At 47.4% G+C, this 26,467-nt stretch overlaps 1 protein-coding gene across 1 annotated transcript in view; it reads right to left on the bottom strand.

The window, feature by feature from the left end:
* Positions 1–26,467, bottom strand: part of VWC2 (von Willebrand factor C domain containing 2) — a 134,096-nt gene that overhangs the window by 105,184 nt on the left and 2,445 nt on the right. The window contains exons 5-6 of the mRNA XM_010831051.1: positions 26,226–26,462; positions 40–169 (exon numbers count right to left, since the gene is read on the bottom strand). Of these exons, the coding sequence (XP_010829353.1) occupies positions 40–169; positions 26,226–26,462 (367 nt within the window). The remainder of the gene's footprint in view (positions 1–39; positions 170–26,225; positions 26,463–26,467) is intronic.

Raw genomic sequence — 26,467 nt, 5'->3', positions numbered from 1 at the left:
GTCATTGCCGCGCGCAGGGCTAACCGCGCAGGCACCTACCGTTTTTGCAGATGGGGCAGCACTGGTCCGGCTCGTACACGGGGTCCACGCACTCGGTCTGTGGACACGCGGACACCGCGCACAGCACTTCCCCGCTGGCCTCGCAGCGGCACCGCTCGCACGGCGACACCTGCAACACAGGCCACGGTCAGGGGCAGCGTCTCCGTCCTCTGCTGAAACCTCACACACTTCCCCAGCCCACGAGGACAGGGACTGACGTTGAGGAGGCTCCCCTGGGCGTGAGTACACCGACCCACCGGGGACCCCGAGGTTGCTCTCTCCCTCTTCGCTCCACACTGGGGAGCCTCTATTTTTATTAACCCACATAGTGAGCTTCTTTACAAACTTTGTTGAAGAAAGATTTTTGTTTCTCTAAAAATTACACAGCACGTTGTACTGAGTTCTTGCCCACCCAGGCATCCTGTAGATCCTGCATAGCCCTGCCCAGGGCCAGCCGGCCTTCAGGGCCCACTCTTATCATCTCTGCCCAGTGAAGAAAGCAGAGCAGGACAGGAAGGGGAGGGGTGATGGAAGGAGAAACCTAGGGCTTCTCAGAGCTGGGCACCTGGCCAGGGGCTGTCCCAACATGACCTCATTTAACGCTCAGGGCAGCAGTAACCACACCTACTCCAATGGTGGTCCTTGTTTCTGGCAAGGAAACTGAGGCTCAGGTGTCAGGCAATGGGCCACAGGTGGGGCAGACCTTTCATCAGAGGCAGGGCTTCGGCTCCAGAGCCCAGGGCCACTCCTGGGCCGTCGCTTCCATCACCCAGTGTCACCACATCCTTCACATCCTGGTGCCAACTGGCCTCGCTGAATTTGCCAGCCTCTGGCCCCAATGCCCCCTTTTTGGCTCTCTCCAATCCAGCACAATAAGGGGCTTCCCAGGTGGTACTAGTGCTAAGGAAGCTGCCTGCCAAAGCAGGAGATCTAAGAGACGTGGGTTCCATCCCTGGGTCGGGAAGGTCCCCTGGAGGAGGGCGTGGCAACCCACTCCAGTATTCTTGCCTTGGAAATCCCATGGACAGAGGAGCCTGGGGGGCTACGATCCATAGGGTCGCACAGAGTCAGACACTACTGAAGCGACTTAGCATGCAGTCGAGCATTATGGCCACTCCTGGCAAGGCTGGACACTGCCAACAAATCCCCCTGTAGTAACTCAGACAGGTCGTGGTGGGGATGATATTTATTTTCCTGGAAATCCCCAGTGGAGTGAGTTTTCATCTGGGTTGACCCATGATAAAGTGAAACAGGACATGCAGACCCAGCAATCGGACCCTGTGATGTGGGACAGTGCAGATGAGGGGAGGACTGTCAAACTGAGTTTTCTGGACAGGGAAGCCCTGATTCACTTTTGCTGGTAACACCTGTGGCACAACCAGCACCACACAAAGGACTCTCATGGCTGCTCCCTCAGACTAAACAGTGCAGATGCCCCAAACTGGAATCTCCACTCAGTGAGCTGACATCTCCACCGAGAGTCTCGCTTACTGCATGAAGCAAAAGCTCTACTTGTACTCAAAGGCATGGTTTTCAGGCACTAAACCACTTGTAGCTGAGAATCAGGAGTGAGGGGATATGAGTGTGTATGTTCACACTTGAAAAGTAGGAGAAATAAGACACTGAAAAAACACTTTAGAGTTGCCCAGAGTTGACTGGTTTGCATTACAATCTTAGAAGTTAAAGTCAATCTGCCAGCAATGTAAAGGCACATATTTGAGATGCGGTGCAGGCATGGGAAAGTTCTCTCGCTTCCATAACGAGCATGGCTCCGCTGCTCCCCTTCTGTCCTCTGTCTCCTACCAGTTCCCCGCTCAGCCAGTAGCATCCTCGTGTCCAGGGTGGGTTCACTCAGTGAGCAGGATATGAAAAGAATTGTGGAATTTTCAAAAGCAGAGATCCTGAGTTGCAAGGGCTCCAGCTCACTATAGGTCAGAGGCTCCAGAGTGGAGGCATAAAGCGCAGAGTGGGTGGGTTAGACAGAGAGGAGGCACTTCCCACTCCAGAAGTGAGGATAGTCCCACTGGGAGGGCTGGAGACTCAGGGAAGAGCAAGAGGGCCGGGAGTCACTGCCGTCTGTCCTCAAGAAATGGGCACAGGGAGCTCCCTGGTGGGCCACTGGTGAAGACTCCATGCTCCCAATGCAGGGGCACAGGCTCAATCGCCGGGTCAACTAAGATCCTGCATGCCTCATGGTGTGGCCAAAAAAGGGCAACAGCCAGGCACCACACACGCCCTGGCTGTCATGCAGGAAGCAGGAAAAAGCCCCATTTGGGTTTGGGAATTTGAAAGGAGAGAAGGGCCCTCCTGTCCTGTCCCCAGGACAGGGCCAGAAAGGCTTCATCACAGGTCCTAAGTAGCCCCTCCTGGAAATCAGTCTTCTTCCTGCTCTGGGCCTGAGACAGCACCCTGCCCCACCACAGAGCCATACTCAAATCACACAAGCAGCTTGGACTGCTCTTTTCTTTAAGGACTGCAACTTGGGACTTCCCTGGTTGTCTGTGTTGAGTCCTGCCTCAAGGCCACAGAAGCAGAGCCCAGAACCAAAGTCACCTCTGAAGCTGACTGACCCCCTTTGTAACTGTTATCAAAAGCCCCCGTGATCTTCACGAACAGATTAGGTGACTCTAAATTAGGCAAAGATGCCAAACAGGTGGTGCCAGTAGTGAAAAATCCACCTGCCAATCCAGGAGACATAAGAGATGCGGGTTTGAGTCCTGGGTCAGGAAGATACCCTGGAGGAGGGCATGGCAACCCACTCCAGTATTCTTGCATGGAGAATCCCATGACAGAGGACTCTGGAGGGCTACAGTTCACAGGGTCGCAAAAAGCTGGACACAACTGAAGTGACTTAGCACGCACACATACCACCCTACACTGCCCTAACCAGTCACCTAGTGCCAACCTTCCAGCAGGAATTTTCTTTGTTTGAAGGCTATAAAAATCAGCTACTAACCTACGAAGATCATGGCATCTGGTCCCATTACTTCATGGGAAATAGATGGGGAAACAGTGGAAACAGTGTCAGACTTTATTTTGGGGGGCTCCAAAAACACTGCAGATGGTGATTGCAGCCATGAAATTAAAAGACGCTTACTCCTTGGAAGAAAAGTTATGACCAACCTAGATAGCATATTCAAAAGCAGAGACATTACTTTGCTAACAAAGGTCTGTTTAGTCAAGGCTATGGTTTTTCCAGTGGTCATGCAGGGATGCGACAGTTGGACTGTGAAGAAAGCTGAGTGCCAAAGAATTGATGCTTTTGAACTGTGGTGTTGGAGAAGACCCTTGAGAGTCCCTTGAACTGCAAGGAGATCCAACCAGTCCATCCTAAAGGAGATCAGTCCTGGGTGTTCTTTGGAAGGAATGATGCTAAAGCTGAAACTCCAGTACTTTGGCCACCTCATGTGAAGAGCTGACTCATTGGAAAAGACGCTGATGCTGGGAAGGATTGAGGGCAGGAGGAGAAGGGGACAACAGAGGATGAGATGGCTGGATGGCATCACTGACTCGATGGACGTGAGTTTGGGTGAACTCCAGGGGTTGGTGATGGACAGGGAGGCCTGGCGTGCTGCGATTCATGGGGTTGCAAAGAGCCAGACACGAGTGAGCGACTGAACTGAGCTGAACTGAACCTACGAAAACTGTTGACTCTCCCCAGTCTGTCGGGAAGTCTGCCCGCTGTACTCACAGCGCCCACGTTATCTCTGTTCTTTGTCCTTAATAAACTCACTCCCTTCTGAAATGTTCTGTGTCTGGAAATTATTTTCCAACCCATGCTCAAACTGCCTCAACAGTCCAGTGGTTAAGACTCTGCACTGTCAGTGCAGAAGGCCCACGTTCAATCTCTGGTCAGGGGACTAGATCCCACATACTGCAAGCCACAACAAAGATAGAAGATCCCATGCTGACTTGGCACAGCCAAATTAACTCATGAATAAATTAAGTAACTTAAACTAATAAATAAGTTTTTTTTTAAAAAGGTTAGCAACTTGATCAAAGGTTGGATTGTGGGTTTTACTATCATGAAATATTTGGAAATCCTGGTTCAACTATGCAGAGGTTTGTTTACTTCTCAAAAATCGGAGTTTAGGCTTACAGTCAAGATCACAAGGGTGTTCCTCCCAGACTTCAGCCCGTGCTCTGCCTTCCCCAACCACGTGTGTGGCTGAAAACCCCCTTGCCCAATGGTAGCAGGCGGGGGCAGCAGACTGGCCTCTAGGACCCTGGTGGGAGGTCAGCCTGCCCAGGGCCTGATTGGATTCCACTCGGCTGCTCTGACTCCAGGCGCCAGGTCTGAGCACTGCCCGAGCCACAGAATCCTCAGCTACCAGCTCGAGCCCCAAAAGGCCTCCTGCCACCCCATGTTCTCTGCCCTTCAGTGCAATCTGAAGGTAAGGATGCCTAGTGCATTCCTGAATCTGTGAGCAGCAACGTACGCTTCTAAGGTGCAGTTCTGCAGTCTCTCCTGTTAGCAATAGCTACCTATACTGTGTATAACACATACAATGACTTGGAATATCACCCTCTGCAGTCTTCCAGTTACAAATCCAAGTTTTGTACATATCAGAAATTAGATGCAGAGCCTGGAAGAGCACTTGGTCATTTGAGGAAGAGGAGTCCACTCTCAAGGAACCCACCATGGACTGGAGTAATCAACTGTTGTGTTGAAGGAGAAGAACACGATTCTTCAGAATGAGAGTAAAGATAAGCTCTATGTCATTCATTCATTCATTTATCCCAGTCCTGAGGCCAGATGACGAGCCCCCACTGTGTGCTATTTCCAGAAAGGTAGGAACATGGGTCATGGCTAGGAGGGGGGATGATGGCTAGGAAGCCTGGTGAGGGGCCAGCAATTGACCAGCCTGGGATCCAAGTCTGGATGCCGAGGGCCTCTCTGTCTCACAGGCCTCCTCTGCTTTCAGAGTCACCCCAGTGACCGTGACTTACAAACAGCTTTAAAGTGGATCTCATCTGAAGGGTTTCCTTAAAGAATCTGCCTGCAATGCAGGAGACCGTGGTTCTATCCCTGGGTCAGGAAGATCCCCTGGAGAAGGAAGTAGCAACCCACTCCAGTATCCTTGCCTGGAGAATCCCATGGACAGAGGAGCCTGGTGGGCTATAGTCCATGGGGTTGCAAAGAGATGGATACTACTGAGCAACTAACACTTTCACTTTCAACCTGAAGCAAAACCATGAAGAACAGACTTGCCGGAACATGTTTTCGCTGAACCATCTATGAACAGATAAAAGAAAGATACTAACTTGACAGTGACTAGAATGTTTTCATAGTTAGAACCTTAGAATGCTCAGTAATGACGTACATGTCCATATCACATGTGCATAGGCAGTAAGACTCTACATTAAATACTGAGTTTATTTCTAAACAATTAAGTAGGAACAAGCAATGTAAGTCACACATGAAATGATTCTTAAATGTAAAATGAGGCCTTCATGATGGATACTGCTTGCAACAATCGCCTCACACATAAATGATCTGTATAAGTGAGTAGTGGTTTGGGAAGACCTTCTGTGCAAGTCATCTATTAGTGGTTGTATTTTATCCCATATATTTCACATTCATGAATTCAGGTGCAGTCAGATCTCTGTCTGTAAGGAGCTTTGCCTTGTGTCATTTCATAACCATGATTATCATCATTATAACTGTGAGAAGGACCAGGCTGTGAAACACAGCAGAAAACTACTGTGTTCAAAGGCAGAATTCGAATCCCAGTCTTGTCTGTGTCCTAAATGTCTTTCTGTTCTCAAAGCAGCAACTTATTTTGTACAACATGTACTTTTTTTTTTTTACTTCTTTTACCCAGCTTTGTGACCTTGAGATGTATCTCTGCTGTAGCATACCATTCCTTTTTGATCATATTCCATTGGATAGACATGCTGCTGTTTGTGTATCCATTTACTTGCTTATGGACATTTGGGTTGTTTCTAGTTTGGGGCTGTTACCCATAAAGCTGCAATGAAAACTTGGGGACACAGAAAAGAAACTAATTTCCAGACACTTCCTGCTGCTTCATCCCGCCTACACAGCACCTTCTCCTCACCATCCGGCAGAATGTCCACCTTCTTGGGAATACCAATATACTTTTCTTAAATCCAGTTTCTACACATCTTTCTGTCCTGTGCTGCCAGAAAAGGCCGGTGGCCCAGGTGAGAAGTCAAAGATTCTTGTGTCACCTGAATTCTGCTGTCTGACTAACAACCAGCATTATATTTCCAATCTGGGACTTTGTCCTGGGGTTGCTGGCATGGAAGCCATGAAACGTCACTAATTCCACGCTGAATGCAGATGCCCCTGCCAGAACAGACGAATCAGAGACCATGAAAATCCTAGTTAAATGTCCCAAGAAATTGTAACATTTTCATAGATGGGATTAATTTATGCACGAAGAGATGTCAGCCCAGACCTTTCTCAACTAAAATCATTCAACCTGAAATAAACTCTTCTCTTTATTTCATCCATCAGCAGAGAGATCCTCTTTATTTTTCTAACTGTTGTACTGTTGGATTCTGCAAAGTAAGATTAACATGAAAACAAAGAGAAACACTGAAATCTGGGGCTTCCATCTCCCTTCCCCTTTCCTGCTCCCCCATCCTCTCCTTTCTTTGAATCTCTGTAAGACCCAGGGCCCCTTGAATTCCTCCAGGCACACTGGCCGAGAGTGCAGTCCTACTCCCAGCCTGCAGTCAGCTGCTAACTAGATTCAGCACAACACAAGAGCCAGGGCTGAGTCCCTGTCACATTGGGATAGTTATAGCAACTGAGCTGGTGCAAAATGCTGCACAGGTTCAATAAATATTGACTGAATCAAGGAAAAAATGGTTGGAAAGACACAAGAGCTAAAATTAACTTGCACAGCACATGAGAAACAGAAAAAAAAAAAAATGAAATCTACAGCTTTGCTTCAGAAAGGGCTGGTCACCACCTGGTGAGGAGCTCTGAAGGATTAGACACCCACACACAAGGCAAAGGGAAGACAGATCCTTCTATTATGAGGGATCAAGATTTGGATTACATGCTTAATCCACAAGCGGACGAGAAGATACAGACGTTAGAATGATATAAATACAAAAACGGAGACTTACAGAAAGGATCCGACAGTGCATAGAGGGATGTGTGGAAATTAGGCCCCTAAACCCACAGCCTGACATCAGTAAGCAATTCCTGGAGATTCTGGAGCAGTCCAGTCCTGCACGTGGGAAGCAGGTGTCCCCCATGCTCTGCCTGTTACATCTCTCCTACCTGTTCTACTCTGTGTGCCACAGTTTCCTATAAATAGAGAAAACTTACATGGAATACCTGAGGACTCATACTCTAACAAGCTAGAACCAAGATTGCTGGGAGAAATACCAATGATTTCAGATATGCAGATGATACCACTCATGGGTAGAAAATGAAGAAGAACTAAAGAGCCTCTTGATGCCGATGAAAGAGAGAGTGAAAAAGCTGGATTGAGACTCAACATTTTAAAAAGTAAGGTCATGGCATCCAGTCCCATCACTTCATGGGAAATAGAAGGGGGAAAAGTAGAAACAGTGATAGACTATTTTCTTGGGCTCCAAAATCACTGCGGACAGTGACTGCAGCCATGAAAGTAGAAGATGCTTGCTCTTTGGAAGGGAATCTATCACAAACCTAGATAGCGTATTCAAAAGCAGATACGTCACTTTGCTGACAAAGGTCCGTATAGTCAAAGCTGGGTTTTTCCAGTAGTCATATATGGATGTGAGAGTTGGACCATAAAAAAGGCTGAACGCTGAAGAATTGATACTTTCAAATTGTGGTGCAGGAGAAGACTCTAGAGAGTCCCTTGGACTGCACGGACATCAAACCAGTCCATCCTAAAGGAAATCAACCCTGAATATTCATTGGAAGGACTGATGCTGAAGATATAATGTTTTGGCTACATGATGTTGAGAGCCGACTCATTGGAAAAGACCCAGATGTTGGGGAAGACCGAAGGTAAGAGGAGAAGAGGGTGGCAGAGGATAAGATGGTTAGATAGTATCACTGACTCAATGGACGTGAATTTGAGCAAACTCTGGGAGATAGTGGAGGACAGAGGGGTCTGGAGTGCTGCAGTCCCATGGACTGCAGACTCAGACACAACTTAGCAACCAAACACCAACAAACATACTCTCTTACTTACCCAATGGACCAACTTCAAATACAAATATGGAAGTTACCAGATGTGGACACACCCACCCTGCAGACGGGTTTATGCAGGCATGGGTCCTGGGACAGAAAGACAGGAACAGGCTGCCCAGGACCTACCAACAAATCCTCCAACCTCCACTGGCTGATCCCATAGGCTCCCTACCTAAGAGAATCCTGTATCTCACAGGGACATAAAGACATGCCGAAGTCATTCACCTCAGTGCCCAGTTGCAGACAATGGCAGGTGCCAACTGAGCTATATGCATGTCACAACTCCTAAAGGCGAAGCTGTCCCTAGGGGCTGGAGGGAGAGGAAAGAGTATAGACTGGAATGGGGGTAAGTCAGCTGCAGAAGAGGCAGCAGGCAGAGAAGGGGCCCCATCCGGGTAGAGAGGATGTATCACTGCTCCTCAGGTCCCTCCTGGGGCCAAGAACCTACCCTAAAGAGACTCAGAAATCTGACCTGGTGAGAACAAACATTTTCTACCATCAGCAGAACTAAAAGAACTGCTCTGAAACTAAAGAACAAGAAGAACTCAGTGTTAGTGCATCTGAGTTTTATTTATATATTAGTCATTCAGTCATGTCCGACTCTTTTGTGACCCCATGGACTATAGACCATCAGAGTCGTCTGTCCATGGGATTTTCCAAGCAAGGATACTGGGGTGGGTTGCCATTGCCTTCTCCAGGGGATCTTCCCAACCCAGGGATATACTATGACTTTTTTTGGTTAATTATTCTGATAATCTCTAATTAAGGAACAAGTTGCCATGCAGAGATACATACAAATTTTAACTCTTTTTTTTTTTCAGGAGAAGTTTTTCAGTAGTTTTAAAATAAAAACTAATGTAAGTGTTTTCAAGTTTAAGATACTACATCACTTTCTCATTTCATTTTTTTAATCTGCAAAACAACAATCTAAATAAAGTTTTGAAACAAGAAAATTTTCTTAAAAGAGAATTCCTCTGTTCACATGTTATCTTTTCTCTCCCCACCGAATGGATTGTAACTTCTTTAATAACCACTCTTTACTTTTCTGATGTTGTATTTTCATAGGATAAAGTTATTTTAAGAAAAAATTTAATGTGATAAAAGAAAATGTTATCGAAACTAAAAAAAAAAAAAAAGAGAGAGAGAGAGAGAGAAAGAAATAAGAGGCAGGAGCTAAAATTGCCCTTCCCTAAAAGCAGTCTAGGCTTGGCCCTGGATGACAGCATCCTCCCAAAACCACTGCCACACTTCTGTCACCAGATGGCGAGAGTGTCCTTTCTAGCTGCTAAATGTCTTCCCCAAAGTGCCCAGAGTCACACTTGTGAGCAGGATGCACTTAAGGGGAATCAAAAAGTCCCTTCTACTTAAACCACAGGTCTCATCAGCTTCTGATGACTGGGAGCTGGGTTATTTTGGAGCTGGAGGAAAAGGCAGGAGAAATGCTTTTCAACCCTGCTTTTGTATGGAGTGAACACACACCCGCAGGGCTGATGAACGGCCAAGGAACCTGCTTAGCAAGTCAGAGCAGTGGCTGGAACTGAGAGTCTGACCAGGGCCCTGGGTCATTCAGGTACCAACTTCACGAGTATGTCCTGGGCCAGTCTTTCTACTCTGACCAGTATCTCCTGACTCCTAGCAAGAAGCCTGAAAAATGCTATGCGGGTCCCAGCTTTCTTTTCAACAGTCACTTTGGACTAAATCCTTCCCCAACCTTACTACAGGTTCCACATCTGAAACTGTCTTAAATTAGAGCAAGGCCTCACTAAGCCCCTAAGCAGCAGAGGCCTGCCTCGGACATGGGGCACCACCAGCAGCCTGCATCTCCCAGGCTCTGAGCGCTCTCTGAGCTCCACCCCTGTCCATCAGGGCCACAGGGGGCGCCCACTCCCTGTAAGGCTCTCCGTCCTCCCCCTACCACAAGGACAGCAGCTCTGGAGTGAAACGAACCTGATCCACAGCCAGCTTCCAGCCACCACACTAGCCAATGGTCCTTCGCAGCTACAGAAAGCGGCTGCTTCCTCTGCCTTTAGAGATTTTTGTTTTGTTTTGTTCTTTTTGTCTTTCCCCTGGCTGTCAGAGAATGGATTTGCACACAAAGGGACTTAATTAAGAACTGTCCCCAGGAGCTGTCAGTTTCCAGTCTCAAGAACACAACTTCACCCACCACACACACACACACACACACAGCAGATGAACAGAACAACAGTCTGACAACCTGACAAGGCCCTGCTTTCTTCGCAGGCACCAAAGACTGACTTTTTTCTCCTTTATAGTTTAGCTTGAAGCAGGACCCTCTGTCTAACATCTTTCAAAACTTCTTGTGAATAAGTCCTCTGGGTAAATTTGGATCATGCAGGAACTCACTCACAAGGGGGAAAATGTGGACAGTGTTTACATGGTGTATTTCACCTGGCGGCAAGCAGTCAAGTAGTTGGGATGAGAATGAAGAAGGCTGCTTCTTCTGAGATGAAGACCCAGACCTAGTGAGTGTCCTGGAAGGGTCCTGATCTGACAGATCACACAGTCAAATAAGATGCAGCAAAAAGCTTGCTGGCCTCCTGTTAAGAGCTGAACATTTGTAAATTCATATGGTTAAAATTCATACGGTGAAGCTCTCACCCACAGCGTGATGGTCTCTGGAGGGAGAGCCTGTGGGAGGTCCTAAGGGTAAGATGAGGCCGAGTTCATGAGGGTGAGGCCCTCAGGGTGGGCTTAGTGTCCTCCCGTGAGAGGAGGAAGGCCCTCTCTCTACCTTGTGAGGACATGGTGAGAAGGTGGCCATGTACAAGACAGAGCGAGCAGAATCAGACGCTGGAGGCACCTCAATCTTAGACTTCAACTCTCCAGAACCAAGAGAAGCAAATTTCTGTTGTTTCAGGCACCCAGTCTCATGTATTTCACTCTAGCAGCCTGAGCTAAGACACCACCTGCACCTGCATTTCTGCAGTGGAGAGAGGTGTGTGTCCACGTGGACCCAGCCCTGGCCTCCAGCTCTTGGCTTGCTGCAAACAGAGCTGGCAGAGAGGAGGCGGGGCCAACAAGGTCTGGAGTAACCCCAGCCTGGACCCTACTCCCAGTAGGGAGGGCCCCTCTCTTCCCACTTGGGATCATGGGGGATGGTAAGATTTTGATGGAACAGCTTTAATACTTTACTTAATCACAGATTTCTAAAATTAAGACCTTAATAGACGGGACATGAGGCCAACTGGGCATGATCACCCACTCAGGCCAAATGGGGGGAAAAGGCCAGGGGAGCAGTTCTGTTAAGGCCAAACTCCTTCTGGGACCTCCCTGGTTGTCCAGTGGTTAGGACTCAATGCTTCCACTGCCAGGGCCCAGGTTCAGTCCCTGGTCGGGAACTAAGAGCCCACAAGTTGAGTGGTACAGCCAAAAAAATTTGAAAAGCCCAACTCCTCTTAAATAATGAGAGGATCTAAATTCTTTTTTTTTTTTTTGGAATTAGCATAAAGGTTAAAGATAAGTAATCCTTAGGAGAAAGAAGCAATAAAATGAATGGGCTTCCCTGGTGGCTCAATGGTAAAGAATCTGCCTACAATGCATGAAACGCAAGAGACATTGGTTTGATCCCTGGGTCAGGAAGATCTCCTGGAGAAAGAAATGGCAACCCACTCTGGTATTCTTGCCAGGAAAAATTTCATGGACAGAGGAGCCTGGTGGGTTACAGTCCATGGGGTCACAAACAGCTGGACATGACTGAAGCAACTGAGCATGCACAGCCTTCCTTTAATATACAAATGACAAAAACTAAGTGTCTTCCAAGAGCAGGCTTTTAAAAGGTGGGTGTGAGATGTGATGAGAGGACTGGTTTCCTTGGGGATACAAGTTCAGAAATGAGGCAGTGAACTGGTGATAACAGGGAGTGGTGGGGACTCTGGCAAATGGAGAAAGCACTTAACACACTGAAGCCCGTGTGTGTATCCCTTCCTGACACACAGACATGTACACATTCCGGAAGCACACAAAACCATGCCGCTTTCTTTCAGCATTCTTCACTTGGGATGGAAGTAATAATGCTTAAACGTTAAACGGGGAGAGATGAAGACCTCCAGAGGCGCGCTGACTCAGTGGAGCTGGAGGGAACAAGGGTCACAATCGCCAACTAGAAAGTGGCCACGTGGACACATCTGAGGTTGGAGCCTGGCTCCCAGCAGCCTGCCTCAGCTGTCAATCACCCAGCAAGTGCTGGACCACGGGCTGAGCCTGGAGCACAGGCATCCTCAGCTCACGCCTTTGGCCCCTGCACTTCGCCTTGAAGCTCAACCTCTTCCACAGCATCCTGCAGTTACAACAGGCCAGCCCAGCGGTTTCTCCACTTAATGAGGTCCCTTTCCACAGAGGTTTAAAACACCATGGGGCTCACTCACAAAAAAGGGACCATCTTTGAGCTCAGACACCTCCCTGAGAGCCAACCTTTCAATTGTGCCAGTGGCCCCTCACTGTTACCCCGGAGCAAGCTGAGCTTACTTCCTTGGCTCCCTGGAGGGCACAGGAAGCCTGAGGGGAACTCTGTTGCCAGTGGGAGGTGACCTGAGCCGAGTGGTTGACATCACAGCACAGTTTATCCCTCAGGCCACTGGCGTCCCCTGCTCCTCACAGGCCCAGGCAAAGGCAGCAGGCTTGTCAGAATTCTTTCTCTTCCTGACTCCCAGATCTTGACGTTTCTGCAAGTGTGACATGACTCAACTACTGGCCCGTGGAGGCTAAGGTGCTCCAGGCGGCCCTGCTCCCTGTGGGAATGGACGGCCAGCATCCTGGCCACCTGGCTTCCCTGCACTGGGGCCTGGGGAACAGAGATGCCCCTATGACAGCGTCTACTGGCCGGGAGCCCTGTGTCCCCAGAACATGACTGTCAACAATTCAAGAGTGTGACCAGGCCTAAAACTATGGCTCCCGACATCTCAACAGGGATGAATAAATATGAGTCCTGGCTTGTTGAAATGAACTTTATTTGTTTCAAGCCTTTTGAAAAAAACTATTGAGATAGATTTGGGGGGAAAAAAAAACTCACAGAATTTAAAAGTAAAATGTAAGTAACGATTTTTTTTTTAATGATTTTGTGACATGGACCGTTATTAAAGTCTTTTTTGAATTTGTTAAAACATTGCTACTGTTTTATGTTTGGGTTTGGGGGCCACAAGGCACATGCAATCTGAGCCCCCCAACCAGGAATCAAATGGGTGCTCCCCGAGGTGAAAGGCGAGGTGTTAACCCTGGACCACCAGGGAAGTCCCCAGGGAATTTTTAAAGTTGGACGAGGGAAACGTAAATGACTGTACCATGTCAACCTCCAACGAAAGCAAAGACACAAGACAGAAGGTCCAACCTCTCTAGTAGACTGTGTGTTACTATTTATTTCTGAGCTGCCTCCGGAGCAGAAGGGCCAGATCACGAAGAAGTGGCATCACTAGCTGTGGTTTTATACATGTGTGTATATATATATACATACACACACACCTATGTGCGTATATGTAAATATATACACACCTGCTGCTGCTAAGTCACTTCAGTCGTGTCCGACTCTGTGCGACCCCATAGACGGCAGTCCACCAGGCTCCCCCGTCCCTGAGATTCTCCAGGAAAGAACACTGGAGTGGGTTGCCATTTCCTTCTCCAATGCGTGAAAGTGAAAAGTGAAGATGAAGTTGCTCAGTCATGTCTGACGCTTTGCGACCCCATGGACATATATACACTTAAATATATTATATCGGAGAAGGCAATGGCACCCCACTCCAGTACTCTTGCCTGGAAAATCCCATGGACGGAGGAGCCTGGTAGGCTGCAGTCCATGGGGTCTCAAAGAGTCAGACACAACTGAGCGACTTCACTTTCACTTTTCACTTTCATGCATTGGAGAAGGAAATGGCAACCCACTCCAGTGTTCTTGCCTGGAGAATCCCAAGGATGGGGGAGCCTGGTAGGCTGCAGTCCATGGGGTCGTGAAGAGTCAGACACGATTGAAGCGACTTAGCAGCAACAGCAGCAAATACATTATGTAGTGTGTGTGAGTGTTAGTAGCTCAGTTGTATCTGACTCTTTGTGACCTCACAGACTATAGCCCACCAGGCTACTCTGTCCATGGAATTGTCTAGGCAAGAATACTGGAGTCGGTAGCCATTCCCTTCTCCAGGGGATCCTCCCAACCCAGAGATCAAACCCACGTCTCCTGCATTGAAGGTGGATTCTTCACCGTCTGAGCCACCAGTTTTTGTTGTTCGGTTGCTCCCTCATGTCTGACTCTTCGAGACCCCATGGGCTGCAGCACCCCAGGCTTCCCTGTCCATCACTGTTTCCCAGAGTTTGCTCAAACTCATATCCATCGAATTGGTGATGCCATCCAACCATCTCATCCTCTGTTGTCCCCTTTTCCTCCTGCCTTCAACCTTTTCCAGGATCAGGGTATTTTTCAATGAGTTAGCTCTTTGCATCTGTTGGCCAAAGTATTGGAGTTTTAGCTTCAGTATCAGTCCTTCCAATGAATATTCAGGGTTGATTCCTTTTGATCGACTGGTTTGATCTCCTTGCTGTCCAAGAGACTCTCAAGAACCTTCTCCAGCATCATAGTTCGAGAGCATCAATTCTTTGGTGAAGCTCATATAATGTTATGTACACTTAATATATAAGTGTGTGTATAAATATATACACACGCATATATCTTTCTTTAGCTTTATTGGGATTCCTGAACCGGGAAATTGAGGTCTTTCAATGAGAAAGACCTATCACTATCTCTTCCCCACATCCTCTGCTACCTCTCTCAAAATTCTAACTGCACATATGTCACTTCTCTCTCAATCCTCCGTGTCCCCACGCATGTCTTTCCTACATTCCACCTGTGCCCCTGTGTTTCCTTCCGGGCCACGGCTTCAAGTCCACCCCCAGGTTCACTAGATTATCTCAGAACCTGCATCTGCCATCCTGCCAAACTCTCCCCTTGAAGATCAGTTCTAATGACTGTAGCCTTCCTATACAGAGGTTCTATCTGATTCCTTCCCAAAGCTGATGAGTACTTGGGATATAGTGATATTGTTTACCCATTCATTTTATTCCCGCATTTATTTCTCTAGGCATAAAAAATAATTCTCATTTATAGCCTGACATCTGAGTCTGATCTGACTGCTTTTGTCTCAGCTGCTTTTTCTCCTTATGTGTTATTGTTATTTTGACATCATATTCCTTGGAACTGTATTTGTGGGGAGTCTCTGAGGCCAGAGAGTGTTTGCCTCTGCCGGATACCTGTGGGCACTGCCAGTCTGGGGCCCCTTTAAATGAAAACATTCCACATGGATTATCCAGAGCACTCAGGGAAGCATGACCATCCATATCCACAGGAGGGCACGTGCAACTGCTGACCGTGAGCCCCAGCTCTGCCCACACTGAGGCTGTCCAGGGCTGTGTCTGCACTGCCCTCCTGCAGGACAGACTCTTCTGGGGAGCCTGCTTCTATGAGACATACCCTGATCTGACTCTCTCCACCTGTGGTCCTGGGCTTGCCACGTGCCCCAGCCTGGCCGTAAGTATCAAGCATCCAGGTCCCAGGCATCAGAGATGGCTGTCAGCCAGCCACCCCTGAAGCCAGCTGCCCCTCTGGCTGACTTTCCTCTCTGGATTCTGATGTCCACCTCCAGAGACTAATTTCTCTGTGAGTGTGTGTGTGTGTCTCTTTTTGCCATTTCTGATGTGCTTTTAAGAAGATGTGTTTTATTGTATGAGATCCAAGATTTCATGACTTTTATAAAAACAGTGGGTTTTCAGGCTATAAGTCTTCCATATTCTCAGGCAAAATCACCTGTGCCATGATAAGAAATGCACAGAGCCTTAATTTTCCAACGCTCTGTTTTTCCACGGGCCAGGGCCTCCCTGAGAACTCACAGGGCCATGGGCAGATGCCTGACATCATCGCTTTATGCATCCATTCGAAAGGCACTCTGTGTCCTGGCCGCACCCCAGTGCCCGGCAGAAATAGAAAGAGAAGTGAAATCCAGCTGGCAGGATCTCAGCCTTGGAACAGATAAGCAGCAAGAAGGATTTCCGGCTACGTGGTCAGAACCATGCCATGAAGGATGGCTACAGGGGCTGCAGACTTGAGTGGAAAACTGGAACTTTACTCAAGCTCACAACTGTTCTATCTGAAACAGGCTTGGTCTTTCCCCTCAAAATCAGCCCCAGGATTCCTCTGCCATTTAAAAGCAAACCATCAACAGCCGTGGGGTCTGAATGAGTTGTCTCCACCTACCTGCCCGGCAGACACCCCGTGCCCCATGACCAACCTCCGGGCACATCTCTCTCTACAAGGTCCCTGCTCCTTGACTGGAAGGACCTGGCAGTTTGTCACTCTATCACCGGGATCTAGGCCAATGCCTGCAAAGATTTATTGAATAAATAAATGCAAGAATGAATTTTCTGTTGGGATGTATCAGATCCAAGGAAGGACTATTTACAGGAACACACAGCCCCCTAGAGTCACCTCCTAACAATGAGGACCTTCTTCATGGGCCATCCTCCTGGAGACCAAGTGCCTCACTGGAGGCAGGACCACTCCTGAGATGCTCACCCGCCAGGCCACACGAGCAGCAGGCTTTTGCTCTGCTATTTGTACAGAGCTCTGTGGGTTCTCACATCTCTCACCTCCTTCCTATAACATGACAGACAAGCAAGATCCTCTCTACAGTTTCCTAACAGCTAACAAGGAGGCTCTGTTGCCTGGACTTCCCAGTTGGTGGAGTGGTAAAAGCATCTGCCTGCCAATGCAGAAGACATGGGTTCGATCCCTGGGTTTGGAAGATCCCCTGGAGGAGGAAATGGTAACCAACTGCAGTATTCTTGTCTGGAAAACTGCTTGGACAGAGGAGCCTGGCAGGCTGCAGTCCATGGGGTTGCAAAGAATATGGGATCACAAAGAGTTGGTCATGACTGAGCAACTGAGCATGCACGATTATCATCCTTGGGCATAGAACAAGGGCTCACAGTGACACAAGGGCTCACAAGGACAGAGTCCTTGAAGTTCTAGAGACTGACTATCCATGCGAACTGAAGGACAAGGCTGGAGAGGGTGGCCAGGGTCCCTGAGCCGCCTCTGATGCAGGCTGGCTTGTTTGATCTTGAAGAAGTTGCTGGTTTTATATGGTGACACCTCTTCACTTGTGAACAGACAGCATCACAAAGCCACATGACTGCAGGACCATGGGAAAGTCAGGCCAGCGGGGAGATGGTCTCCTGGGGAGCCAAAGCCCTTCTCAAAAAGCAGCTTGGCCCTGGCAGATGGCTACCATCTGGGACTCCCCCTGTTCTCATGCAAACTGGCAATTGAAGTATCTGTATGAACTTCTCACTTGTTAAATGTCCTCTCCAGTGACACAAACAGCTGATGTTCTGCGAGCAAAGCAGAGCACTCCCTGGGCCAGGGCTGGTTGTCAGGCCATCAATCTGCCACCCCGGCCTGACGACCTTTGAGGTCCTACCCCCTGGTCAAGATCTGGAACCTACTGGAACCTTCCTCTTTGCCCTCAGGGAGCTCCCGGGGCTCAGAGCTCATGTTCTCCTTACAACTCAAGATTTCATACTTTGAAGCCCACAGATGCTCATTTTGTTCCCTATGGCTCTGTCCCCTATGTTATAAGTGAAACATAACATACAGCCACATAAACACAACCAAATTCATTCAGTGTTTACCAGGCCAGTATAAGCCTTTCCTTTTCCAGGTACCAGAAATTCTTCCAGCCACACACAAAATGCCCCTCCACCCCCCGGGATCAGGAAGATAAGGGAGCAGGGCTGGAAGGAAAGGTCCGACAGACCAGGACTCAAATCCTGCCCCCCACACCCTGTTACGAGCTTGATGACTTTCATCAAGTTACTTAACCGTTTTGAAACTTAGTTTTCTCTCCTTAAAGAAAACACCACCAACTCATCAGTCTGTTGTGTAATCACGCCCCCAGCATATAAAACATATAATCCCTGGATAAATGTTGGTTTTCTTCTTCTTGTCATAAAAGACTAAACTTTTAGGTTAGCAGATATTGGTCCTGTCTAAAACGTCTGTAAGACAATTGGTCCACACCAAAATACCCTTAAAATTTGGTCCTGTTCAAAGAATCCATGCCAAATGATTTGGGACAGGACCAAACAGCAGGTACTTTTTCCTTTTCTAATGAATACAGTTGATTTACAATTCTGTGTCCGTTTCTGGTATACAGCAAAGTGATTCAGTTTTTTATATATATAAATATCAATATATATGTACATATAACTTCAAACTCGTTTTAGAAAAGGCAGAGGAACCAGAGATCAAATTGCCCATCCGCTGGATCATGGAAAAAGCAAGAGAGTTCCAGAAAAACATCTATTTCTGCTTTATTGACTATGCCAAAGCCTTTAACTGTGTGGATCACAATAAACTGTGGAAAATTCTCAAAGAGATGGGAATACCAGACCACCTGACTTGCCTCTTGAGAGACCTATATGCAGGTCAGGAAGCAACAGTTAGAACTGGACATGGAACAACAGACTGGTTCCAAATAGGAAAAGGAGTACGTCAAGGCTGTATATTGTCACCTTGCTTATTTAACTTATATGCAGAGTACATTATGAGAAACACTGGGCTGGAAGAAGCACAAGCTGGAATCAAGATTGCTGGGAGAAATGTCAATAACCTCAGATATGCAGATGACACCACCCTTATGGCAGAAAGTAAAGAGGAACTAAAACGCCTCTTGATGAAAGTGAAAGAGGAGAGTGAAAAAGTTGGCTTAAAGCTCAACATTCAGAAAACCAAGATCATGGTGTCTGGTCCCATCACGTCATGGAAAATAGATGGGGAAACAGTGGAAACAGTGACTATTTTGGAGGGGATCCAAAATCACTGCAGATGGTGACTGCAGCCATGAAATTAGAAGACGCTTACTCCTTGGAAGAAAAGTTATGACCAACCTAGATAGCATATTGAAAAGCAGAGACATTACTTTGCCAACAAAGGTCTGTTTAGTCAAGGCTATGGTTTTTCCAGTGGTCATGTATGGATGTGAGAGTTGGACTGTGAAGAAAGCTGAGCTCTGAAGAATTGATGTTTCTGAACTGTGGTGTTGGAGAAGACTCTTGAGAGTCCCTTGGACTGCAAGGAGATCCAACCAGTCCATTCTGAAGGAGATCAGTCCTGGGTGTTCCTTGGAAGGAATGATGCTAAAGCTGAAACTCCAGTACTTTGGCCACCTGATGTGAAGAGTTGACTCATTGGAAAAGACTCTGATGCTGGGAGGGATTGGGGGCAGGAGGAAAAGGGGACAACAGAGGATGTGATGGCTGGATGGCATCACTGACTGGATGGATGTGAGTCTGAGTGAACTCCGGGAGTTGGTGATGGACAGGGAGGCCTGGCGTGCTGCGATTCATGGGGTTGCAAAAAGTCGGACACGACTGAGCGACTGAACTGAACTGAACTGAACTGATAACTTCTTCAGATTCTTTTCCATCATTGGTTATTACAAGATACTGAATATAGTTCCCTGGGCTATACAGTAAAGCTCTTGTTAAATAACTATTTTATATATAGTAATGTGTATTTGTTAATCCAAAACTCGTAGATCATCCCTTCCCCAGCCTTCCCCTTTCGTAACCATAAGCTTATTTTCTATGTCTGTGAGTCTGTTTCTCTTTTGTAAATAAGTTCAATTGTGTCATTATTTTGGGGATTCCACATATAAGTGATATCAATATCATACGATATTAGTATTTCTCTGTCTGACCTTCACTTAGTGTGATAATCTCTAGGTCCATGCATGTTGCTCCATGCCAAGGACCTCTTGGCATGGAGCAAATATCTTTTGAAAGTTTTGGATTGGACCAAATGATCATACAGATATCAAGGACATTTTGGCATAGATTGAAGATCTTATGGACCAGAGTTTTTAGGAAAGTTTGGATATGAACAACTGTCCTGCAGGAACTTTTATAGTACTTATCTCTTATGTGCATACAAAGTACCATGTGGAACAGGTAAAAAAAGCAGTCATTCACATTAAGTTTCTCCCACCTGAGTTAGGGGCACATCGAAAGATCTAGAGAAACCATATGGACTCTCCTTGCTTTAAAAATAAAATTGTTACCACTTAAATGGCTCTAGATAGAAAGGCAGAAACTAAGAAGTCCAGAATTCATCAAATCTTACTAGGAACCAAAACAAACTCAGTGGTAGCAACCACACACACACGAAACTGACTTCCATAAAAGAATGTCCACTTCATACAACTCAGTTCATGTTCTTTTGCAAAGGAAAACAATAATAGTATTATTTTGATTTAAGTAGCATCAGTAGAAAGAATACAAATCCTATTAGACTGAAAAACATGGAGAATCGTGTCTTTTTCCTTCTTGGCACTTTCTCATAATTGCATTACAGATCTGTTGAGATGATGATGCTTTTGATTCCAAATTTCATGTAGGTTGTTTTCCATTAATAAACTCCTAGAAAGGAGATTTTTTAGCAAGCCAGATGCTGAGGCCTCAGGAAAGGCATGTAACTCAGTGGTCCCCAAACATCTCACCCGTGACTCCCTCATTCACTGATTTCCTGTCCAACTTTCCCCGTGCTTTGAAAGACAGCCTAGCAAGGAGCGCGTATTAATAATTCATTTTCTCTTTTCTTCAAAGGCTTATACAATTGCCAATCAGAGCTCCTGATCTGCTGCAATAACCAGTGTGGACACACAGAACTGATGTGATTCTAACAAAAGCAAAGTGAAAGTTCAGTTCTTCTGAGTGGCCTTACCCAGGGGAGTCCCACATTCATGAGATTCTGTGAAACGGGAAACAAACCTGCAGACCCCAATTCTGTCCTCACAGTCCCCAGAAATCAGGGTTCCCGGGAGGGGAACAAGTTCTTCTGTTGCTCAAAATGGAGTCATTTTTTAATGAAAGAATTTCAAATTTGACCTGCTGCTGGTCTGCATGGAAGTTCTCAGGGGCACATTTAAAAGTGAGGCCCTTGTGTGACACAAGCACCCACTGACTTAAGTAGCATGATAATTCCTGAAATGGTGCTCTGAATGGAACAGACACTGGATCACCGCGATCTGCGTGGGCAGCTTCATTATGTTTTATTTATGTTTCTCAGGCATTTTGTGCGCTACCCGTCCCTCTGCGCCTTTTCTATGAATTCGTTCTTCCAATCACTCTTGCTGATGCATCCTTGTCCCACCACACTCTTTACGCCTCCCTGGACCCAAGCCTATGAGGTCAACTCTGATCACTGACACCAAATGTTACAGGCTGGACTGGGTCCTCTCCCAGATTCAGACATTGAAATCCTAAATCCAAGAGCTCAGAATGCTACTGTACTTAGAGACAAGGTCTTGACAGAGGCCGTCCAGGTGAAATAAGGTCATACGAGTGGGCACTCGGGAAGACAGCCATCTACATGCCCAGGAGGGAGGCCTGGGGGAAACAGCCACACCCACTCCTTGATCTTGGACCCCTAGCCTTCAGGGCTGTAAGACAACAAACTTGTACTGTGGAAGCCACCACGTCTGTGGGATTTTGTTAAGCAAACGGAAAGGTGTTCATATATAAAAAATATAAACCAAGAGACAGGCTTCCTTACTCAAAGTTGGAGACTTGTTGGTGTAAGAACAGGATACTAGGTATGACTTGAGAGGCAATGGAAGGCATTCTAGTAGTAACTATGCTTTTATCTGGATATACAAATGAAATTGCAAACACCCCCAGTGGGATGAGGGTATTACTCTAAGTATTATTAGCAGCTCAATGGTATTTCATTGAAGAGTGAGGTCTTCAGCTGACATCTGCCCAAGATCAACTAGGCTGTAAGGAATGAGGGTTTTAAAGGGGTAGAGCCTGGAGAGAAGGGAAGAGACAGACTGAAGTACAGAGAAAACTGGGCAGAGAGTGAAAGTGAGCAGGACTCTGTGGGGCCCTCCCTAGTATAAAAACCTTTCTGCGTTTTATTTCTCCTTTGTAGGACAAAGATTTCAGCCTCCAAGACCTTCCCTGAGTTCCAAAGGGCAGATTCAAACATCAATAATTAGGGGCATGAAGAACGCAAAAAGAAACAGTCATGCTGATGGAGGAGGGCCCTAGTTTCTCCTGGGTCATGGACACAGACCTCTGATATCTATCTTTGAATTCCTTTGCAGAAAGTAAGGCACGCACCCTCCTGGACAATGGTAACTTCAGGCTGAGCACAAAATTCCTGGAGCCCTCACTACCAACCAATCAGAGGAGGGTTACACACCCAGCAGCCTACCTCCCAAATTTTGCCTGTAAAATCTTGTCCAAAACCCCTCTCCCTCCCCATGCTCCTTGCCTTGTTGTTATTGTTGTTCAGTCACTCAGTCATGTCTAATTCTGTGCGACCCCATGGACTGCAGCACGCCAGGCTTCCCTGTCCTTCACTATCTCCCGGAGCTTGCTCAAACTCATGTCCATTGAGTCAGTGATACCATCCAACCATCTCACCCTTCTCATCTCGTTCCCCTTCTCCTCTTGCCTTCAACCTTTCCCAGCATCAGGATCTTTTCTAATGAGTCAGCCCTTAGCATCAGGTGGCCAAAGTATTGGAGCTTCAGCTTCAGCATCAGTCCTTCCAATGAATATTCAGGGTTGATTTCCTTTAGGATTGACTAGTTTGATCTTCTTGCAGTCCAAGGGACTCACAAGAGTCTTCTCCAACACCGTGGTTCAAAAGCATCAGTCTTTTGGCACTCAGCCTTCTTTATGGTCCAACTCTCACATCCATATATGACTTTTGGATGCATGGCCCTGCAATAAATACACCTTTATCTGCTCTAAACTCTGAGGTTTCAGTTGATTTGGCTCCAGTGTGCAGCTGGCACAGTGACTGCAGACAGGCCCCCAGGACAGAGACCCACAGGAGGGCTGGGAGAAATGATGTTCTGCCTGGGGCTGCCTACACATCACAGGCACAAGGATCAGTTCTGTCGAGCTCCCAGTCTCCATCCGTAATCTCCTCTCTCTCAGAAAGTAGAGTACAGACCACCAAAGCGCCTGCGTGCCTCAGGGAAAGTGGACCAGAACCAGCCTCCCTTTCACCTCGAATTTTGCCATGGTCAGCAGTGTTTCATGTGTGACCCTTGAGACAACAACCTTCACTGAACTGCATTTTTTTCGGAGAAGCCCCCAGAGCTTCAGATATAAAATGCTTCCCTTTTCTGTTTCCTCTGCTATGCAACCTGCAAGCCCTGGTAGACCTCCTGGAAGCCCAGTGGGCCCAGACCAGGCATGGGGGCAAGCCCCACGGACTCACGGTTGACCCTGTGTGCTTAGTTGCTCAGTTGTGTCTGCCTCTTTGTGACCCCAAGGACTGTGTAGCCTGCTAGGCTCCTCACTCCATGGGATTCTCCAGGCAAGAATACTAGAGTGGGTAACCATTCCCTTCTCCACAGGATCTTCCTGAGCCAGGGACTGAACTCAGGCCTCCTGCATTGCAGGTGAATTCTTTACCAGTGAGCCACCACAGCTGACCCTAAACCCTTCTAAGCTCAACCTCCCAACACCCCTGACAAAGCCCTGCATCCTTTTGGTCTTGGAAGGAAACATGCACAAAGCCGCACTAAATCAGGGAAAACCTACAAATGTTCCTGATACTAACAGAAATGAACAAGCACGATATATACAGTGAAATCCTTATGCAATTGTATATGTCATAGGAGCAAGAATACAGTGGAAATTTTGCAGCAGCTGCTCAACCCTCATGCATGTGTCATCCTAGCAGCTGGTAATGATTGGATGAAAGTTAAGAATGAAGGGTCACTTGAAGATGAAAGATGCACTTAATACTCTCAAAATAGCTTTATTAATATTTTGATTCTTCCCAAGATAATCATCTCTCCAAACTCCCTTTTGCTAAATTCTCCCATCTCCAGAGTGGGAAACACATTCCACTTTCATTTGTTCATTCTCATGCTTAGTCGTGTCTGACTCTTTGCGACCCTATGGACTGGAGCCCTCCTCCAGGCTCCTCTGTCCATGGGATTTCCCAGGCAAGAATTCTGGAGTGGGTTGCCATTTCCTCCTCCAGGGGATCTTCTAGGCTTAGGCATCGAACTTGAGTCTCCTGCATTGCAGGCAGATTCTTTACCAGCTGAGCCATCAGGGTAGGCACTAATTTTTGGAAACAGAAATCCACCAGGAGATTCCCCCACCAACCATATACACAGACAGACCATGGCATCCAGCATTTAGCAATGGATAACTCAAACAGATTTGAATTCTTCCTTCTGCCTGTAATGGCTGCTCTGTGATGTGTTTGGGCTTCTGAGATCAAAATGTTAGTAATTCCTCAGCCCGCCTTGTGGGATACATAAGAAATGATTATGTTACTACACATAGTGCAGACAGTAAATACTATTAATAAAAAAATTAACTCCTTGTCTTTGATCTTATAAGACTTTCTGATGAACCTGAAACTCCAGGGAATTGTTTGGCTACAGTCCCATTCTGGCCAACACAGAAGGTGGCTCCTTTGGGTCCCACTAGCTCCCAGGGCCAGCTTTGCTTCTGCACTTCCGGGCTGCACCCAAAACTTCTGGAGAGGCATCTGTCTGGCTCTTCAGTCCTCTAGGAGAATTTTGAAAGCAGAGTTCCTGACTTCTATTGTATGGCCAGGGCCTGGTTCCCATAAAGTTCTCATCAAAGTTGTCTGGTTCTCCAAAGGGTTGAAGCCAAGAATTGTGTTCAACATGTTTGCCTGGAGTTAGACCCTGAATGTCAGGTGGTTAGAACTCCAGGGAGCCTTAAGGAATGGCTAGCCTTACTTTACAGATGACAGGAAAGAGAGTGTTTCTACAGCACTCAGGAATTCATTCCTGAAACTCACTACCTGATGTCACACCCTGGCCACATTCTCAATCTGTAGATCTCAGAGGCTCCGTTCTGGAGACCCTGGAGGAGATTCCTCCCCATCTGCCTCCTCACTCAGCTTTGGGGGCCGGAGGTCCCAGGACACCCTCTGCTGCCCAGAAAAACTCTGGCATGCCAAGTCAACTGGCCAAGTCCAGGAAGGCCAGAGGCTGAGCCAACCCTGGGGGGCTGGAAAGACTGAGCAGAGGTGTGGGTGGTCTGCCAGGGCCACTAGTGAAGAAGCAGGGCTCTGGGCAAGTTTAGCCCCTGGCCAGCACACCCACTGGGCAGTATGTCCACCCAGCACCTGGGGGCTGGGCTTTTGGTGTAAATAGAGCCTAGAATATCAAAGAAGGCTTGAGGCACTGAATCTGCTTCTTAGCAGCTGTGTTGCCCTGGACACCTTATTTAAATATTCTGTGTCTCAGTTTCCTCTTCTCCATCAGCTGGAGGTAAGAGATCATAATCGACTTTATAGCCTAGCTTGAGGTTTAACTAAGTTAGTATAGGTGAAAATGCAGCCTGGGGGTGGGACATTACTGTAGGCATTCAGGAAATAGCAGTACTAATATTATGACCAGTACTCACCTAAAATAAAACCATTTAAAAAACCATAACCTGGACTTATTTTTGCCATGGACCATGTTTTGGCATCCAATCAGCAACAATTTTGTTTTGTTTTGTTTTAATTTCTAGAACATCTGCCTGATACCCAGCACATAATCCAGGGAAATGGCTTATTTATATGAATAGTCTCCCTTAATGAACTATTAACTGAAGAATACATCCCAAACAGCAAGGTAAATTGCCCTGTATTTGAAAACAGGGTGAACATTTCAGCAGCAACACTTTTAACTCCGGAGCAGCCAATTAAGGTTAAAAGCGCAGCCAGTACTTTTGCTTGGGCTTTGGTGCCACGGGCTTTACTCTAAGGCAACCCTTTTGGAGCAAATGCATGTCAGCTGGGCACGTGGCTTTCAAAAATTACCTCTGCACTGAAAAAGAGAGGGGACACAGGCACAGCGCGGTCCACCTCTGAGAACCACAGGGCGCCTCTTCTCCAAAGTGGGGGCGAGGAGCCAGCTCACCGGCTCCTGGGACGTGCAAAGTCGCCCGGGCGCTGGCCTCTTACCACGAACTCCTCCAGGGTCTGGTAGGTCTTGCCCCGGAACTCGCAGTAGTTCTTCCTCTCCTTGCACTGCGGGCAGCACTGGCTGGTGTCAACGTGGATGCAGCGCGGGTGCAGCCGCGGGCACTCGGGCTGTGCACACAGCGGTCCCTCCTCGGTGCACAGGCAGGGGCAGGCCGAGGGTCCCGGAGCAAACTTCTCCCCGATCGCATACACGAAGCCGCTCTCGTCCACGCAGCCCTTGC

This window comes from Bison bison, unplaced genomic scaffold (assembly GCF_000754665.1).
Source record: "Bison bison bison isolate TAMUID 2011002044 unplaced genomic scaffold, Bison_UMD1.0 scf7180017864522, whole genome shotgun sequence".
NCBI classification, from domain to species: domain Eukaryota; kingdom Metazoa; phylum Chordata; class Mammalia; order Artiodactyla; family Bovidae; genus Bison; species Bison bison.
This window is presented reverse-complemented; position numbering and strand designations above follow the sequence as displayed.